This window comes from Neopelma chrysocephalum, unplaced genomic scaffold (genome assembly GCF_003984885.1).
Source record: "Neopelma chrysocephalum unplaced genomic scaffold, ASM398488v2 Primary Assembly neopelma1_22, whole genome shotgun sequence".
Classification (NCBI taxonomy): Eukaryota; Metazoa; Chordata; class Aves; order Passeriformes; family Pipridae; genus Neopelma; species Neopelma chrysocephalum.
In genome coordinates, this window is record NW_020897689.1 from 9916871 (window position 1) to 9936867 (window position 19997).

The 19997-nt window shown below is 38.7% G+C and overlaps 1 protein-coding gene across 6 annotated transcripts in view; it reads left to right on the forward strand.

Annotated features, from left to right (window-relative positions):
• NCOA2 (nuclear receptor coactivator 2) overlaps nucleotides 1–19997 on the forward strand; it is a 186427-nt gene that overhangs the window by 141049 nt on the left and 25381 nt on the right. For all 6 annotated transcript variants that reach the window (XM_027697197.1, XM_027697603.1, XM_027697282.1 and 3 more), the window contains 4 exons: nucleotides 2700–2847; nucleotides 4944–6213; nucleotides 14883–15093; nucleotides 18199–18408. In XM_027697197.1, the coding sequence (XP_027552998.1) occupies nucleotides 2700–2847; nucleotides 4944–6213; nucleotides 14883–15093; nucleotides 18199–18408 (1839 nt within the window). The remainder of the gene's footprint in view (nucleotides 1–2699; nucleotides 2848–4943; nucleotides 6214–14882; nucleotides 15094–18198; nucleotides 18409–19997) is intronic.

Genomic DNA, 19997 nt, shown 5'->3' on the forward strand with positions numbered 1-19997 from the left:
TTGCCAAAGCTGCAGTGCTTGCACTGTTTGCAAACCTGCATTGTTGCACTGTATCTAGCTGATAAGTGTTATAGAATATAGTACAAGCACATCTACTTAGTCAAGATTATGGCAGGTAAGATGTAGGAGAATACTGCACTGTGAAAGGTTCCCCATGAGGTTTCTGTGGCAGTGACTGGATGGGGATTTTTGATAAAACCCTTATACTGCTAATTCTAGTAACATAGATCCAAATTAGTAAAAACAAATGACCCTTTCTAGTCCATGGGAAAGTAATTTCAAAACCAGTGGGGAATAACTGGAGCATTTCCAGTGCAGGAGCATCATTCTTTGGGTTCATGTTTGTAGAATGGGGTTTACAGCCAACCTGTAACAAATAGTTACTATGGTCATTCAGCAGCAGGCATGCCGTCTTGGAACCAAATTGTAACTGAAATGTCAAATTATTCCACCAAATACACACAAAAAAAAGGGCTTTAGTCACGAGGCATTAGTTAGATAGTCTTTAATATGTTCTGCTTTCATGAAATTTTAAGGTGGCGTTTTAGGAATGTGGAGGCGCAGAAATACTGTGGTATTTTAGATAACAGTTTTTGGGGTATATACAGTAGAAGTGCTAAGAGTTCACAGCCTTATGCTGTGATTTCAGACAGAACTGAAGAGGGTAATATGCAGTTAAAGTTACACCAGGGGTTTAGAGAGCAGTTTCAGGTAAGAACCCACCTGCACCAAAGGTCGTTTAGGAGTATCTGTTATGGCATCCCACTACTTGTTACTTCAGTCCTCTTCAAGTTATTCCTGACCAAATTAGCAGCTCCTACACGTAGTGCCATGGTTTGAATGAGTCCTCTCTAAGTTGTCTGTGAAGTGATGAAAATATATGTGCTTTGGAGTTTACACTGTATCATTTTGCAGGAGAGGCTTAGGGTCGTGGTATAAGCTGTACAATTAGTCTAAATGAGAAGCCTCTTCTCTTGTGGAAGTGAAGAGAGTGAGTGATAAGAGGAGGAGTGAAAACCTCTGGAATTGCTTTATTGCAAAGGATACAGTGCTGGGGAGGACTAATGGCTGAAATGTTTCCCTCCCCTGCCCTGCAGTGTGGAGAAGAAAAACAAGACATATCTTGGGCCATAGCATCTTTGTGCTTGACTGAGAAACCCTTTGCATCTTTTAAGTCGTTATGGTTTGAGAATAGAAGCAAAGTAATGGTCTCCTACAAGTAATCCAGTGTTACAGTGTGAAAAAAAATGCAGAATTAGCTTGATAAACAATAAAAAAACATGCTTTGAAATTAAATGTCAGTATAAAATGCAGAATATATGGTAAGTTTTTATTGGCCACAGTCAGAAAAACAGCATTTCCTCAAGAGGAATACGGAAACATTCTTGTTTGCTTAAAGAATTGGTTTGGAAAATGATTTAAGTAGAGATTTCACTTGTATCCTGTTGGCATTGAGTACTGGAATTTCCTGATGTGGTATATGCTAAAGTTAAGAGCTTTGGACCTTCTGGTGCCCAAAGGTTAAACTGAAACAATGACATACCTAACAGTGAAATTTTGCTTTGTATTGTTTCACAGTTGTAAGTTTTTGTTTTTCTTTACGTTTTTACTGTGAAAGAAACCCTTCTGGTTGTTTAAATTGTGCTTCCTGTTTTCTCAGTGCCTAAATAATACTTTGAAACCTTGCAGAACAATATATAACAGTGGGGGACAGGGAAGGAAAGCTATCATACCCAGTCTTGCAAGGCTGAAAATGTGGTAGCTCTCTAGACAAGACAAATAAAGGCCACCCTTGGAAAACCATGTCATTTCATTACAACAGGAAATATTGAAAGACAAGCAATGAAATGAAGATCAGATTATACTGTTAATTAAAAAAAAATTAAAAAAAAAACTCACAGAAAATGTATATGTATGAAAAAAATAGGAAATTAAAAGTATTTGTAGAGGTTGAATTTCTTGAAGTTCAGATTTACACTGAAAACTTAAAGAGCTGCAGAATATGTACAGTGAAGTAAACACCAAACCTTAAATGCAGTCAACACTGGGAAGGGGTAACACAGCCCAAATTTTGGCTTAGGTAATTGTATTTGTCATTTTTTTTGAGTTGTATATCTTTGTTATTTGTTCTTTAAAAAGTAAAACTTTCTCATTTCAGTTGTTCTTATTTCCAGTTGTTCCCATGTAAGAGATTTATGTACTTTTTAAATTAAAGATGTAGTGAAAGTAACTGTTACAAGACAGTTTAAGCAGGCAATATGGAGGAAAAGATACAGGCTGTTGGAAACATGATCTAAAAACTAAAGACATTTATATTAATCATCATGGTATAGATGATACAGATGAAAAAAAGTATGAGGAAGAAAAGGAATTAGACACATATTTGATGAAGAGTGAAATGGATATCAAGAACTTCCTGTTTACTCCTGAAATACACTGTGTTTCATAGTAACTTCCTGTTATTGCTGTCACTCCATATAGATTTTCTTTTAATCATCCTGCTGTATGTGGGATCCTTTATTTTATGTGCATTGCAACTATTTATTTTCAAAAGTGGGGGGGGTTCTCCTTTTTTTATTAAAGTAGCACACTATCTGTGGTATCAGTGCTGATGGATTTAGAACATCAGATGCTGAGCAGCTAAGCTACCTGTACTACAGTTTCTCATTAATTTATTCTGTTATTTTGCTTGCTTGCAGTGCTGAGGCAGGGACTAGCTTTTAGTCCTATTTATCGGTTTTCCTTGTCGGATGGCACTATCGCTTCTGCCCAAACGAAGAGCAAGCTCATCCGTTCTCAGACGACTAATGAACCTCAGCTTGTAGTCTCCTTTCATATGCTTCACAGGTAATCCTGACCACTTTGCTACATCCACACTCTGCAAAGAGACATGGAAAGTACGAGGTTGCATAAGATTTTGAAATCCATGCTTGCAGCAGGAAAAGGCTGCAAGATAATTTCAGGATTTAAAAATGGCATACTAGATTATCACATTAAGATCTTCCACTAAACATGCATAATTTCCTTTAATGTCATGTTCTTAATTTCAGTATTTTAATTTCCTATATTTTGCATAATAGACACAAGAAGCTTTCCAAATATAATTAAATCTAGAAAAGTTTGAAGGATTAAATTTCTGTAGTTCACAGTCTGTCATACATTGGTGCTGGGTCTTCTTAAAAGTACATGTTATAATTACTAGGACCTCACTTTGGGCAAACTGCATGTTTTATTCCTTGATTCTCTTCATTCCTTGTCTTTTCTAGTGCTTGGAGCAGTGGCTTTCACATGTCCAATCCTGAGAAATGCCACCACTATTAGTTTTGGGGTTTTTTAAAAAGCACAGTCAATAATATGTTAAAGTCAAGGATGAGTATCAGAACTTCAACATACAATTTTTATTAAGTCACTATGTGTCCTATTTGTGTTAGACGTGTTGGCTGATTATAATTACAATGCTGTTTTCCTTGAATCCTCAGTATCTTTTTTTTTTTGTGAGAGGAATAAAACAGTGCTTTTACAGAAATTGTAGATTTGCAAATTGACATGACCAAAAGCTGTCTGAAATTTTTTTTTGTTTGGATTGCTGAATATACCTGGTATTTCATGAAGTGCTAAATTTTAAATTTAAGAAAAGACCATTAAGTTAAAAATGGCACTTGCATATATTATTGCCTTTTTTTTTTTTTTTAGCAGAATGCTGGTACTATTGTATTTGTAATAAGGTTTTAAAAATCCACCTCTCTTTTGATAGTTAATGTTGTTCACCTTTGCCTTTATATGTAAGGTAACAAATAACAGAATAACAAGGGTCACTACTCTGTGTTCTTCAGTTATTTCACTTCTCATGCTTTATCAAAATGCGAAGGTTTATCTGCACTTACTTAATCTGTGCAAGTAGGAGTGGTTTTCGTCTCATGGAAAATGCATATTAGGAATGTTCCCCGAGTATTTGTTTTTAGATGTTCAGAGTTGATTTGACTTTTGTCAGAACCTCTTTTTTTTTCTTTCTTATCTATTTGACTCTGTCTCTTCTGTAGCTTTTAGTATTTGGGAATATGTTCTGATTTTTCTGAATCAGGTTTTAGCACAGAAATAAAAAGTATATTGCGTCTTCCTATAAACTAATTAAAATCTACTGAGGAAAGGAGAAGTGACCTTCAGGTGCTCTCACAAGAGCTTTTTCTCGGGGGCAGGGGGAGGTCTCTCTCTCCTGTTTCCTCTGTCTTACAGCCTGTGTCTCTAAAATATGAGTTTCAGCTCACGTGTGTGTGGTTTGGGGGTTTTTTCCTTCTTCCCTTTTCCTAAATGCCTGTGCAAGACTAGATTGCTAACAGACTGTTCTCATTCTGAAGCAGTATCCAGTAGTTCCCTTGGCTCACATGCTGTTTTGGAGCAGTATTGAAATACTCTGGCAGTGTAGAAATGTGACTTTTTCAACTTTCTTTTCACTATGAACTTGGTGGGCAAATAGCCCACTCCAGCCTTGTGGTGGGGCTATCTCACAGAAATTCAAAACTCTCCAGCAAACAGCTGTCCACAGCTGTCTTGTAAAACATGTATTTGTTGGGTCATATGTTTCAGATGAGATTTCTGTCAGTTCTAGAAGTCAAATTGTAGAGGAAAGATACATTAAAGGGAGAGGGTTTGAAATTGTAACCTATCTGCATTTCTAATGACTGTCATTTAAATGAAGTATAATTTTGTTTTTCTTCTCTTCCACTGATTTGTTAATGAGGTTCTGAAAAAACGTGCAGTTAATGTTCTGCCATGTTGAGAGTTGCATATCACTTTTGTCAAATTGTTGATTTGTTTTTGATTGTAGGGGTTTTGTGTTATTTTAAAGCAAGATTTGGGGTTTTGCTTCTTTTTCTGTAAAGTAATTGCAGCTTGGCCACTGTCATTTTAGTTAACAGGCTGTTTTTCTTCCCCTTGCCACACAGAGAGCAGAATGTCTGTGGAATGAATCAGGATTTGACTGGACAAGGAATGGGGAAGATATTGAACCCAATTAGTTCCAGCAGCCCTGCCCATCAGGCCATGTGCAGTGGGAACCCAGGTCAGGATATGACCATCAGTAGCAATATAAATTTTGCCATAAATGGCCCAAAGGAACAAATGGGCATGCCAGCAGGCAGGTTTGGTGGTTCAGGGGGAATGAACCATGTGTCAAGCATACAAGCATCCACTCCTCAGGGTAGTAACTATGCACTAAAAATGAATAGCCCCTCACAAAGCAGCCCTGGCATGAACCCAGGGCAGCCAAACTCTATGCTTTCCCCAAGGCATCGTGTGAGCCCTGGAGTGGCAGGAAGTCCTCGCATCCCACCCAGTCAGTTCTCCCCTGCAGGAAGCTTACATTCACCTGTGGGAGTCTGCAGCAGCACAGGAAATAGCCATAACTACACCAACAGTTCCCTGAACGCACTTCAGGCCCTCAGCGAGGGCCATGGCGTTTCTCTAGGATCGTCGTTGGCTTCACCTGACCTAAAAATGGGAAATTTACAAAATTCCCCTGTGAATATGAATCCTCCGCAGCTGAGCAAGATGGGAAGCCTGGACTCTAAAGACTGCTTTGGAATATACGGGGAGCAATCAGAAGGTACAACTGGACAAGCAGAGAGCAGCTGCCATTCAGGAGAACAGAAAGATAACAGCGATAGCAACATGCCACCGGTTGTCAGTGGCGAGAGACCTGATGGACAAAATAAACTGCACGACGGAAAAAGCCAGACAAAGCTCTTACAATTGCTGACCACCAAATCAGATCAGATGGAGCCTTCACCTTTGTCCAGTACCATGGGAGACATTAGCAAGGACTCCACGGGAGGGTTGCCTGGGTCTGGTTCAGCACATGGAACCTCGCTCAAGGAGAAGCATAAAATTTTGCACAGACTATTGCAGGACAGTAGTTCTCCTGTAGATTTGGCCAAGCTCACAGCAGAGGCCACAGGCAAAGAACTGAATCAGGAGTCCAGTAGCACAGCTCCTGGTTCAGAGGTGACTGTTAAACAGGAGCCAGCGAGTCCTAAGAAGAATAATAATGCACTACTTCGCTACTTGCTAGATAAAGATGATACTAAAGATATTGGTTTACCAGACATACCCCCAAAACTGGAGCGGTTGGACAGTAAGACAGACCCTTCCGGTAGCACAAAGTTAATAGCTATGAGGACGGAAAAAGAAGAGATAAGCTTTGAGCCTAATGAACAGGTAAGCTAATCTTTGCATTACATGTGAATGACATGTTCTAGACCTGCATTTCTACCATCTGACTTCTTCTAAGAGTAGCATCTTGGCACTTCAGGAAACTATTATCTGTCTTTTGAAATCCAGTCTTCACTCAGTTTTCCAGTTGTTACTAGGTTGTGATCATCACTGTCTAAAAGCACAGACTCTGCCTGGGAGGAGATGGATAACGCAGGGAACCTTTCCCAGATGGTAGTCAGGCGAAAATACTCATGACTGTTGGTTAGTGCTCACTAATTGACAGCTTTTCCCACAGGGTGATGTTGAACTGCTCTGTGCTAAATAGGTCCTTGACCTGCCCCAGCATAGCAGCTACACTCCTCCTGTGGAAAACAGGTTTGTGCTCAAGAATAGGACTGATACCAACTTTGCATTACTGGTCTTTGTGCTATACTTGACCTGCAAATTAAAATCAGAGCAAATAGGCTTCTGTGCCAATTGGGAGGATTTGTTCTCTTTTTGTTTTTCCTTTAAAATTCTTTATATTCAACCCAAGTTCCTGTGGATGATTAATCGTTCAATACAGAGATCACGTCTCCCTGTGCAAGGTTACCTGCATTTCTTTTGCTTTCAGAATTTCTTCACATTCTGTGCAAGATTACTTGTTGCTCTACTGCCCAACCTGCTAATAAACTGTGTGTTGTTAGGACCTATGCTAAAAAGTGTTATTTCACTGGCTTTCATGCAGAATTCACTTTTAAAAAGGACCAGGTTTACATCACCCAGAATGCTCCAGTTTTCAGAGCTTTGCAAGAAAAGGGACACAGCAAAAGCAATTTGCTACTTCAATATGTTTATTTTATTTATAAAATGGGTAATTACAATATCAATTTTAATATAAGGCATTTTCTGGGGAGGTTATAACTAACTGGAGTTAATGATCCTTAGATTTGTCCTACACTATCAACTCTCACAGCTGGTCATTAATCCCTAAGCAGCCCTGTGCATGAAGCCTTAGTTTGTAAATCATGATCAGATCATACACTGTGCAAACGTTCATGGTTCTCATTCAAGCCATATCCTTCATTATTAAAATATTGGATTTTAAAATATTGCGTATTTTTAATGTGCGGACTAGGTTTGAGCTTGTTTTTATGAATCTACTGTAGTTTTTTATTGTGTGTATATAAAGACACCATTTTTTTATATTTTCTGTATTGTATTTTGAGGCTGAGGAGGGGTAGACAACATGTTCTTAAGTGTAAGTCACAGCATTGGATTTTTTTTTTTTTTTTTTATTTGCCCTTTTGGCAGTCTGTAACTAGTAGACAGTTCTTTCAGCAGTGGTTATAACCACAAAACATAGAGACCAAACACACCACTACAGTGTGGATGCAGCATTGTTAAAATGTCAGTTATCCAGGCTATTCCTAAGGTTGCTTCTTCTGTTTCAACAGAATTTGACAGCTATTGCCATTATGTAGGAGCAGTTGTGGTTTTTCAATCCTTCCCATGCTTTGGGGGAAACTAAGCCAAACTACACTAATTTCTACAGGGATTTATCCTCAAGCCTGGATGTTAGTTTAGTTTTGAAAGGAAGCTGCTATTTTGTAGTGTCTGTAGAGGTGGGGCTTAGATTCTCTGTGAGAACTTATGCTTCATTAGGCTAGAAAAACGCAGATATCAAGAAATTCACAGCTAAACTGGCAAAAATTGACTATTTTAAAAGTATCTGATAGATTTCAATTTTTAGTTCAGATCTTTAAAATTGACTAAATTGAAGGCAGAGATCTTCAATCCTTCGTATTAGGTACTGGATCAGAATGTAGAATTTGGTAATCACCAAAAAATTTATGTCCGTCATCCACAGATCAAAATCATGGTCTTTAGATGGTTTATTAATAAGAATTACATTTCTAAAAGCATATAAATATTCTCTTTTATGATCTCTGTGGAGTACACAGTGAACACCTTAGCTTGTAAACCTATTCTCAGAGAGCAAGTTTTGTCCCCTCTAGAAATTAGCTGTCTAGTCCAAAGTAGTCCTAAGAGTTCCTTTTATCGTTGATGGAAAAATAGAAAGGTATTCCATAATTTTTTTTATCTTATCCTAATGTGTGTCTAAAATAGAGAAGGTAAGCTGCCCCTCAGTGATACTGCCATTGACAAGTGGTAGCACAGATGAAGAGTTTAAACTAGCTGCCTTACTTTCTGGTGACTAAAGATACGAAGTTGTCTCACCCTAAATGTAAACATGTAACTAATTATAAGACCAACTTTACAGAAAGAGACTTCAGTGTCTACAAGCACTGCCAAGCAGTTGAAAATCAGGTTCTCCAGAGTTATGAACTTCATAAAGTGAATAGTCTATTCATTTTTTTTATTTTTAGATTTTATGTTCCTGAGGTCGGGGAGCGATTTGAGGGGGTTGAAGTATGGACTATGAGTGTATTGCCTTTTCTTAAAATTTGAAGACAGAGTTTGTCTCCCAGGACAGGGGAACTAGAGGTACAGAAAAGGTCTGGGAGTTGGGTTTATTCAGAAAACCATGAAGCTGTGCAGGAATTGTGATAAAGTGGTAAGGGCTTCCTCAGCACCAAGGTACAGAGGAGCCAGTCCCATCTCTGTGATGGAAGACTGCTGGATAATGACAGAAGGGCTTTTGTTGCTCCCGTTGGTTGTAAACAGAGTTTTAAAACCTACTTAAAATGCCATGAAACCTGGAGCTGAATAAACAGAAGTCCGGAGTGGAGCAGGACAGGAAATGGTGGGGAATATAGAATAATGTAAGTGTTTAACTGTCTGAAGGCCAGGCCTTTAAACAAACAACCACTTTACCCCAATTATGATATCACTGAAAATATTTAGCATCAAAAACTCTTCAGCTTTGGAAGATGGTCTCCCACAGGAAGTGGTCATTGCCTAAATTTAGATCAAAGCTGGAACTATTTAGTACAAGACCAGAACACGGATTCTTTGCTAAATTCTTCCATCCTCCTATATCCTTCCCCCTCCTTCTTCCTTCCATATGTAAAAATTAGCCATGTGCTTGTGTTACCTATTTTGCAGGTTTATTTAAAACTTCTCCTCCCTGAGGAATGTTGTATTTTTAAGTAATTAGTCATTGGAGTGTGCAGTTTCTTTGGAAACTGCAGTAGACCAGCAGTGGGATGGCCTCTGGAAGGGAGATGGGTGTGCTGGGAGGCAGCAGAGCCATTGCGTTTTCTCCTTTTACTTATAGTGTGACTTTCTGAGCAGGAAATGCTTTGAAGTGCACCACTGTACTAAAAATAGCAGTCTTCTAGGTAGTGTGTTTAAACATACGCTTCTGCAGGGAGCAGCAACTGACAGGAAGCCTTTCTCAAATGGCAGAGAATATTTCCAGTACTGCCGTACCTTTTTCCCTTCCTTGGCGGGATGATGGTTAACAAGCTTTATTAGGCTGATTGTTATTCAAGTTACAGCAGCTGTAGGGAAGAGTATGAAAGAGAGACCTGCTGGAGACGCTCAGTGGAGTTTTTCCTACAGCACCAACTGTAGCAGGGCTGTTGCTGTTGAGCACAAGTGCTCATACCACTGTTAAAAAGGGAAGAGTGTGTCCCTCAGCAGTAAGCCTTGCCTTCTCCCACTCTCCCTGACAGCCCACTGGCTACTGTGTGGCTGCAAGGTGGGACTTTGCCCTGCACCTTCCCTATACACCACTGCTCAGGCTGTCCCTCGTTGTGCTTCTGGCTGCAGCCAGCACATGCTGCTGCTGGCCAGGAGCAGCCCATGTAGCGGTCAGGAGATGGTCAAGTGTGGGAAGGACCGACTGACAGCTTTGAGGGGAAGGCGAGTGAAAGTGTAAGGGGACGTCAGAGAAACATGATGAACAGTGTCAGATATTGCCTTGCTAAAGTAGCTTATTCTCTGAGAAATCACTTGGGGTAGTGTGGAATAAAATCCTAATCTTCACAAGTGTACTCTCCTCTTTTTTAGCTAGTAGTCAATATAGACAGCCTGTTTGACAGGGACTTCACAATGGAACAGTCTCCTCCAGTGCTGTTCCAGAGATTATATTAAGCATGTACATTTTTGTCCTAAAACTCAGAAACTGTTCTGGAGTTCCTCACATACTTTATCAACTCTGCTTTATGTGGAAACCATTATCTTCCCAAGGCTAGCATATTTTCTTTACACATGCCACTCATCTTCCAAAAACCTATTTCTGGTTTAATAGTCCAAAATCCATTAAGTTGATGAAGAACATTGGTTTCTTCCTGAAATTCTATCAAAACCTTAGAATAGGGATTCCATTTTCTGAATGTCTTTCAATTAGATTTCTGTTTTCAAAAGTTAGTTGTAGAGTAGCCTGATAATATAATAGGATTTCTAGCCAATTTTATCTTTATTGCAGTTACCACAGAGAAAAATACCATATTGATTTCACTTCTAATTTCCTTTTCCCTTCTTTTTATAATCCTTTAATTTATCGCTGGTTTGGATCAGGGATTTGGTTTTGTTTACCTCTTATGGTCAACTGCTCTGCCCACGCTTCAGGATAGCAGATGAGCTAACTTACGATTTATGTAAGGAAGTTTTATAGTTTGAAGTTGTGTCCCCACCAGAAGACATCCTGTTGTAAGTCCCTAGAATACAGGGTCTCAGTGCAAGCCAAGGGCATTGCCCATGGCAGGAAGGAGATTTCCAGAGAGTTGAGGATATTATCAAGTGCTTTACTATCCATGGAAGCTAGACTTTGACATAGCAACTTTTTGTAAACCAGATTTCACGTTGAGGTGTAGCTGCCTTTCAGTAGAGCTGAAAAAATTCTGTAAGCACTTAACTTTAATCTATATTTCTCTATGTGGTGGTATAAAATAAGTACTTTTTCAAATGCAAAAATATTTCTAAGAATAATTTGTCTTATGCTTCCTGGCATTTGGTGTCCAAGTTCTGTGGAGATTGTAGTAATTGCATTGCTTAGAGATATGAAAATTCATACACAAAAACTTTCTTGTAATGCTTAACACCTTATCAGGCTTTCTCCCTCCCCCCCCAATTCATGACAAATAATTGTTTTGCAGGGAGGTTAGGGTGTGCCTTCTATTTACATAAAGTTCAACTTAGACCATTAACAAAATAAATATAGAATATAAATAAAAGAAAAATCCCATGAAACTAACCAAGTAAATATTTTAATGCTAATTTCTGCACATATGGTGCCATTTGAGGGTGACTCTGGAAAGACTTAGGCTAACATCGTAGCTTGGTCTTACTTCTAAACCTATCTTGGAACTTCTGTAGCAGTTGAGAACTGCTAATAATATTGACTATGTTAAGCAAAAAAAAAGGGAAGGTTATGTATTTATGTTGTTGAAATACATCTGTTGTATTTGGCCTTTCTTTGCCACTTCCTGAGAGGAATTAAAAGCATCTTAGGGAGTGCTGTTTTCTGACACATTTGTATCAATATATTCTTCACAGGCATTGTTTTGGGTTTGGTTTGGGGTTGTTATTATTTTAACACCTAATTTTTAAACAACAAATTGCAGTAGCCAGAATGTTAAAAGAGAGGACAACACAAAATCTCTCACAAAACCAACTAAAAAAAACCCCTTACAGCATATATAACTTCCCTTCACTATTGTCTCAGATATGTTTAATGAAGGCCATATGTCTTAATTCCCCCAAAGAGTACTGAATCATCCTTCTATAATTTATGATACTCAATATCAGTCTCTTCTACTGGCTCTTGCAGTCTTCTTGTACCAGATCTCCCATCACTCAAACTGCAACTCCGATAAACATCACTCATGGCTGTCTCTTGGAGCACTTTTTTGAATCTGCTTGTCACCTGTCCATGCCATGATTTAGGCTTCATAGAATCAGAGTTGATTCCTCCTGGCTCAGCCTTTTTTGTCAATATGCTGTGTCCATCCAGCTGCTTGTAATTACCTGGAAGGTAGTGAGTCATCAGTGGGATTTGTCAAAAACAGGTAATGTTGGACCAACCCTTTTTCCTTCGGCAAGAGGGTAGTGGGCTTGTTGACGTAAGAGAAGCAGTGTGTGCCGTGTGCCTGGGTTTGAGTAAGGCTCTTTGGCCTTTTTACTTCTAGCACTCTCATAAGTGGGTTAGAGATGCATGGTCAAGATGAATCTGCTGCGAGTGGGCAGGAAGCTGTTTGAAAATCCTTACACACACAGTAGTTATTGATGGATTCACTGTCAAAATGGAGATTCTGCAGGAGCTCGTGCAGCATCTAGAGCTTTTCGGTGTTTTAGTTATCCTAAATGACCTGATGGGAGAGTAAAGCATATCCTTGGTAAAGATGCGTGTGGTACTTGAATATCTGCAAGCACACTGGAACACAGAATTCAAATTCAGCTGCAACGAGGAGATATAGAGAAAATATGTTAGAACATTCAGGGTGAATAAATGCTATTTATTATCAATAGTCAAGGATAAGGTTACAGATTTTTTTTTAAAAGGAGGGGACAACTGAGTAGATAGGACTTTTTCAGAACTGTGTCTAGGAATCATGATGAGTACAAGGTGAGTTTGAGTCAGTAATGTCATGTAATTAAAAAAATTACAGCTTTTCTGGAATATGCCAACAAAGCATACCATGTGTAGAGTAAATTTTCTGATTTACTCAGCAGCTGTAAGGCTTCATTTTAAGTCCTGTTCCAGACATGGCTTCAGCCAAAGTGTGGATCAACTGAAGGCAATCTGCAGGAGTAACAAGACTAATAAGAGATCTAGAAAACTGTTTATATGCTGAAGAAGATTCACAAATTGAGGTTGTTTATTTATTTCAACTTAAGACCAAAAGGGCACGTATTTTCAAATACAGAAAAATAAGAAAAACAAAGGGGAGCACAATGTGTTTTCCAGATTCAAAATACAATTGGAAGGAAAGGCCTCCGTTTCAGTGAGAGAGATTTTGCATTGAGACTGAGAAAAAAACCCACAAGAATAGTAAGGATGGCAGAGTGCTGAAACCAATTCCCCAGGGAAGCTGTGGATTTTTTGTCACTGGATGTTTTTAACAAGCTGCTGTATGAACTTCTGTAGGGAATGGCATACGCTGATCTTGCCTTGAGGTTTTAAATTTCCTCCAGTCCTCTAATTCTGTGATTTCCTACCATTTTGCCAATTACACCAGCCTCCAGATCACCCACATGATGCCTTTTAATGGAGTAAACTCCCTCCTCTTTTGCACTGTATACTCCAATCTGTAAGACTAGGAGATGATGTAGAAGGAGTAAAGAATAATACTATGTTTATTTGCAGCCAATCGCCCAAAAAAGGCATGTAGCAGTGTAACCTTGGGGCATTTTAGCTACCTTTGAATAAAATAGCTGGGCTTCCCAGGAGCAGGTTAGATGTGGCAGCAGGAGTTTTGAACATACTGTTTTGAATATACAGTGTTTCCTAGCTAGCCTGCTAGAGCCTCTGTAGTTAGTTTAAAACTATCCAGGTATTTCTGCATTATCCTGCGATCCGTGCTGTGAGCTTGCTATCAGTAAGTCAGAAGTTCATGATATGAGGAAGGACAAAAACCCAGGAAGAATTGTATTTCAGTTGTGCATGTTAGTGGTGTTATTTCTCAGTTCCTTATCCTTCACGGCTGGCTGCTCACTCTGCCTCTCTTCCATCATTGCATATTTCCTAATGAAGACGCTGATTTTGAGTACATATTTGTTATAAATACTGTCAAAATATGTTTCCTGTGCAGCTTGGTGGTAACTGAGACTGGACTCCCTGTTGTTAATTATTACCCAAGTTTTACCCTATTCAGAGGTTTAGGATTGGAGAATATAGTTGTGATGACTTCCACATTTCAGTCATAAAAGTATTCTAATTCTTAGAGTTTACAGACAGAGAAGCTGCCAAAAAAATACTTACAAAAATCAACATTTTTAAGAAAAACAAGCAGGTCAGTATTTGTGTTAGTATGGGATGAACTTAATTTTTCTTCCGTCTTTATTTCATGATAATTTTCTACTGAATTAAGAGTAACTAGATTTCTCTTTTCTTACTCCAGAGAAGTTTTTTTCAATTATTTCGGAAGTTGTGAGCGAAATAAATTCCAAATTCTAGTAACTAGTTCTCAGGTTTTAGTTTATTGAACTTCATTGAAATGTGTATTTCTTGCCAGTTAACTTATATAGAGTTATTCAGTGTTCAGGTTTTGAATGTGACAAAGAAAAAGCATATGGGTAATTGTTTTAGCCATGAAGCAACTTTTCCATCATATGCTTTTAATCAAGTCATAAAGAGACTAGAAATATGACTGTGCTGAAAGGAATATTAGTTATACCTATGTAAACCCCCATCTTTCAGCACTGTTGGATCTCTTCTCCTGCCAAAATTATTCCTGCTGTCAGCACCGATCACCGAGTGCACAGGGAGAGTCTCCCTGTTGCCCGAGGTATGAACCATGTGGAATCATACATCTTGACGCTGGGCTTTTGAAGGGCTGCCAGTGCCACTCTGGTCTCCCCACAAGCAAGGCAGACGAGCCCTGGGAAGCCTGCACAGTCCCCTTACAACAGCTTTGTGAGCTTCCTCCACATCGGGCATCTTGCCGGACGCATCCAAAACCGGTGCGGTGTAACAGTTGCAGGCTGCTGGCTTGGTGTGAGCAGGATGCCAACAGCAGGCGAGCAGCGATGTGTACTGTGGGTTTGTGCTTTCTTTGTTGCAGCCAGGCAGTGAATTGGATAACTTGGAAGAGATTCTGGATGACCTGCAGAACAGCCAGTTACCACAGCTTTTCCCAGATAGCCGCCCAGGCGCGCCAGCAGGCTCGGTCGACAAGCAAGCCATCATCAATGACCTCATGCAGCTCACCAGTGACAGCAGCCCTGGCGCGGCGGTGGCCACCCAGAAACCAGCAATGAGGATTTCACAGAGCAGTGAGTCCACTCCGCCTTCAACACACGTGTACACTAAGCTTGTGAACCCCCAGAGCAGGGGTCGAGGTGTCCGTGGGTCAGCTGGGGAGGAACCGGGTAGCTCCTTGTCCTGCTCTGGTGTTGCATGATGACACAGCGCCACCTGCGGTCGTCCCATTTCAAAACACACGTGGAGGTTAAGTCTAATTCACACCAAGTTCACCCTGGAAGTCTGTGTCCTCTGAGGACTTTTAAGGGGTACCCTCAAAATAAAGCATATTTCCCCTGCTGTGGTTGTATCTGATGCTGATGTTGTGAGGGCTTTGGCATGGAGAGTGTTTTTTTGTGATGTAGATCACTCCTTTCTGGCAGCTCTTGCAGTAAAAGGGACAAGAGATGAATGAAGGAGAGTCTTCTTCTAAAACCACAAGATTAATAGAAGGACAGAAGATAAAGAGGAATGTCCAAGTTTAATTTGAAATTGTGGCTTTTGAGTCCCTTCCAGCTGACAGTTTTCCTTAACTTTATTAATTAGCCTACAAATCAGCATTGAAATGTTGGTTTACCACCACAGAATAATGGAAAGCAAGCAAGACAGGAGTCTTATCAACTAATGTTGAATAAAGTAGCATAAAAAGCCACTACTTCATTTTTTACTCCTGTTGGCTAGGGTGGCAGCATCTATTTACTTCCTTAGATGCAAACTGATTTCTTTTTTTGTAAAACTTTTTAGGTAATACTTTTAGATATTCTGATAATATTAAAATAACACCAGGCCACTTTCAAAGTAACCCAAATTACTTAGAAATGTTTAAATAAATATTCATGTTCTGTTGGTAAATATTAGTGTTTAAATTCATATTAAAGCCACTTCAGATCCTTAAATAATCACTTGTTATCAATGTTGCTCAGAGAAAGATGCTTGCATTTAATGTACTCATTTTTATAAGTATGGGCATACTAACAGCAGCAGCACAAAAGTCAGAAAAAATCTCTGTGCACGTAAAGTCTTTAGTATATTCTTCCTGAAACAAGGTCTGTTGGTTCCTTCCAATGGAGCCTTTTGGCTTTCTAGAGTTAACCTAGCTTTAAATCTGCTTTCAAAGCTACTGACAGTACAGTAACAGTATGATTGTAAATGAGAGTGACTTGGTGGTTAGCAGCAGTTCTGTAAAAGCAGCATCCTGTTTCCCATCTATATTAAAACCCTAAAACCTTTTCCTCTGGCTCAGTCTTGTGTCTGTGCCTGATTTCCCTAGGAACTTCTGCTTTGTTTTCAGTAGAAGAACACACAGAAAACAGGTGCACAGAAATAGTGAGGGGCTTCTCATATGCTCACGGAAAAGCAATGTAGAATGAATGTCAAATCATATACAATTCCAAAAGAGGTTTGAGGTTTTTTTAATTATTTTTTTTTCTGAGGAAATAACCAGCTTTCATGTTACAGGTTTTACATGAAAATACTTAAAATATTTTTATCTGTTAAAAGAAAAAGCTGCTAGATTTGCCAAATTTCTTGAGTCTGTCACACAGGAACAAGGAGCCTCCTTCAGTCCCGTCCTGACCACGAGCAGAATATGTGATCTAATCACCATCACAGTTCATCAGCTGTGTTGTTATTTTGTGCTGCATTTCCAGCTTTCCTTTTGTAAGATCAGGGGGCGCTGGCAAAACCACACATATAACAACTCACTCATCTATGTGATTTTTCAAACTTTTGGAACAAACTATTCTGAAACTGTCACTAAAGTTCATTTTTGGTTCAATCCTTAAACTTGATGATGCCCCTAATCTTGAGAAGGTCATTTTTGTTTCATGAGTAAGTTTTGTTTGCTTGTTTGAACAGACAGACAAGACAAAATTTTGATCTCATGGTTAAGAATTAGGTGTATGTGATGTGATGTGTTTCCGATACACACATATAGGCAAATTCACTTGCCAGAGATCTTACACTAAAAAAAGGAATAAATATAATGAGTTCCTGCAGTCTGGTTTTATAAAATAAGAACAAAAGTCAGAGACCTTTGGAATAGAATGTTTCTGTACTTTTTAATAAGCTTACTAAACCTCGTATAAGTTTCCAAATTCAAAAGCAGCGCTACTTCAATCTAAAATGAGAAAGAAGTTTTTTAACTTCTTTGTAATATGGTGAAATGCAGAAGTCACTTTAAGGATGCTGTTAAATCAGAACCTCTACTAGGAGAAGCTATCAGGAAGTACTGCAAATAATAATTTCACAAAAGTGTGTGATTTACTTGTATGTATTTTGTGAGTATGATTGGAAATGAAATCATAGCTACAAGATCAGTGTTTGATTCATGTTTGAGAACTAGTTGTGCACATACGAGATCCTTTTTGCATTGGAACATTGCCCAAAGACTAGCTGAGCCAGATGCTTGCCAATCATAACCTGAAACTCGCTTTTCTGAGGCAGTCTTCACAGAGGCTGATTTTAAAAGCACAAACCAGAAGAAAATAGTTACATAAAGATGACAGTAACCATCAAGGAGGGTTCTGTTTTACCAGAATATTATTGTGGCACAGCTCTAATTCTGGACCAGTTATTTGTTGTTGCTGAATCATGGAAGTATTTATTTTTATTAATGAAAAAAATTAAAAAAAATAATTAAAAGGGACATGTAGAAATGGGGCTATGGGATCCAATATAGACTCAATCTGCCCTTAATTTTGATAACTTCTTCAGGGGCACAGCTTGTGCTGGAAAACACTCAAAACTGAGATAATTCCTAACAATCTGCCTCAGGATGAGATCTGCATGCAATTACAGTCCTACTAGGTATAAGATTAATTGGCAGTAGTATGCACATCACATAGGGGTGTATTTTGCTGTAGTGGCTCTTCTGTCAGTTAAATTGCATCATTTAAAGTTTTTCAAAATATACATCATATCTGTTTTGTGTTTAGTGTCAGAATGTTCCATTTTGAAATTTGCATTAAAATGTCAAGAAGGGATGTTTCTCAGACAGATAGGAGTGGGTAAATTAAGCAGCATTAAATAGCTCAGCCCAAGAGCTTTAATTGTGTCTGGGTTCTTTTTCTTGTCTTTTTAACCTGTACAGTTTCCATTTTGTAACTTTGCTTTTTTTCCTTGCTCCTCCTGTCTAGCTTTTAATAACCCACGAGCAGGGCAACTGGGCAGGTTATTACCAAACCAGAATTTACCACTTGACATCACACTGCAGAACCCAACAGGTGCAGGAACTTTCCCACCCATAAGAACGAGTAGCCCTTACTCAGTGATACCTCAGCCGGGTCTGATGGGCAGGAATGAAGGGATAATAGGAAGTCAAGGAACTTTAGGCAGCAGTAGCACAGGTAAGATGACTTTCCTTTTTTTTTTTTTTTTAATATACTTGAGTGATAGGCTATAGCATGTGTAGCTTAACGTTGGGGTTATTACAAGTACAAGTTATTACTTTCCAAAAAGTTTGGAAAAATCGTGTTTCGTGGGATGATATGTATTGTCATATTTATTTTGAATTTCTGTGTCTGCATATTTTTAGTCCTGCCCCTATGCACTGCTTTTCACCTACCAGAAAACTTCTAGATGAACACAGTGTAATGGCAATTAGAGTCTGCTTACATAAATACTACAGATTCAGCTGAGGCTTAGATAGGTAAAAAAACAATCTTTCTCCCTCAAAAAAAGCAAATGAACCACTGGTCTATAGAGATGGGTCTTTCAAAACAAAATTGTGGGCAATACGGTTGCCCTTACAATGTGTGTCTCTACAGAACTTGGTTTTGCCGTTGATTATCCTTTATTTAGTAGCCTTTGTTCTCGTTTTAAATGAAAGAAATGCTAATGTTTTCATCATTTTCTGACACATAACCTTTTTGAGAACCATCAGATGTTGCAGTTACAACATGTTAACTTAATAATGTACAGAGATGTTGTAGCGTGTTTGACAAGAACAGTCTGGCTGGTGGACTTCAACTAATGCGCAGTCTGAGACTGTGGAAGTGTGTGACAACAGCTATAAGAGCTCTGAGTAAATAAATGGGCGTTGTAAGTCCTTTCAGATGGCTATTCAGTGTCAAATTTTTATATTTAGTTTGCATCAGTATTAAAAAAGAAATGCTGCCAGATAATGAAATAGCCTATTTAGGCAGTTCAACTTGTATTCTTTTAAGTGTCCTATTACTTTCATATTCTGTATACATATTAGAGGATTTCATTCATCTTATGTATACAAATTAGAGAGTATTATTGTGTTCCTGCCTTGCTCTAGCACAACACATATTTCAGCTCATAGAATATGTACAAAAATAGAACAAACCTGAGGATGTAACACTAAAGCAAATTTTGTAGAGCACACAAAACAGAGACCCTCTTCAGGCAGTTTTTCTCTTTGGTTATTTGTCACCAAGTAATTGAACTAATGAGTAATAATTATTTGTGTGGCTTTTAGTATTCATTTAAGGATATTGCAAAATGCAACTGGAGAAACAAATCTGAACCAATAGTCCAATCTGAAATTAGCGTTTTGCCTGCTCTCTTGACTGATTAAAATTGAAATGTATAAATACTATGAATGCCCATCTTTGGATTTTAGGGGTTTTTGTGTCGGAGTTTGGCTGAGGTTTTTTGGCTACTGTCAGAGTGTTCTATATATTCCAAGTGTAAATAAACTGTATCAGTTGTTTACAGTAGATGTGGGAGGACTTCCCCTACAATAACGGTAATGAACTTCAGCATCTATCGGAAAGTTCCTGTGAGTAATTTCCCTGCACTGTACATTGGTGCGAGATTATCTGGGTGAACCTTGAAGCTAAAAAGGCTCTAGGCTCCAGATGAAGGAAGTCACCAAAAGATGTTTGCAGAATGTGAATTTATATACAATCCTTCTAATTTGTAAGCATGTTTACGTTAACACATTGTTACTCAAGTCTCCATTCTCACT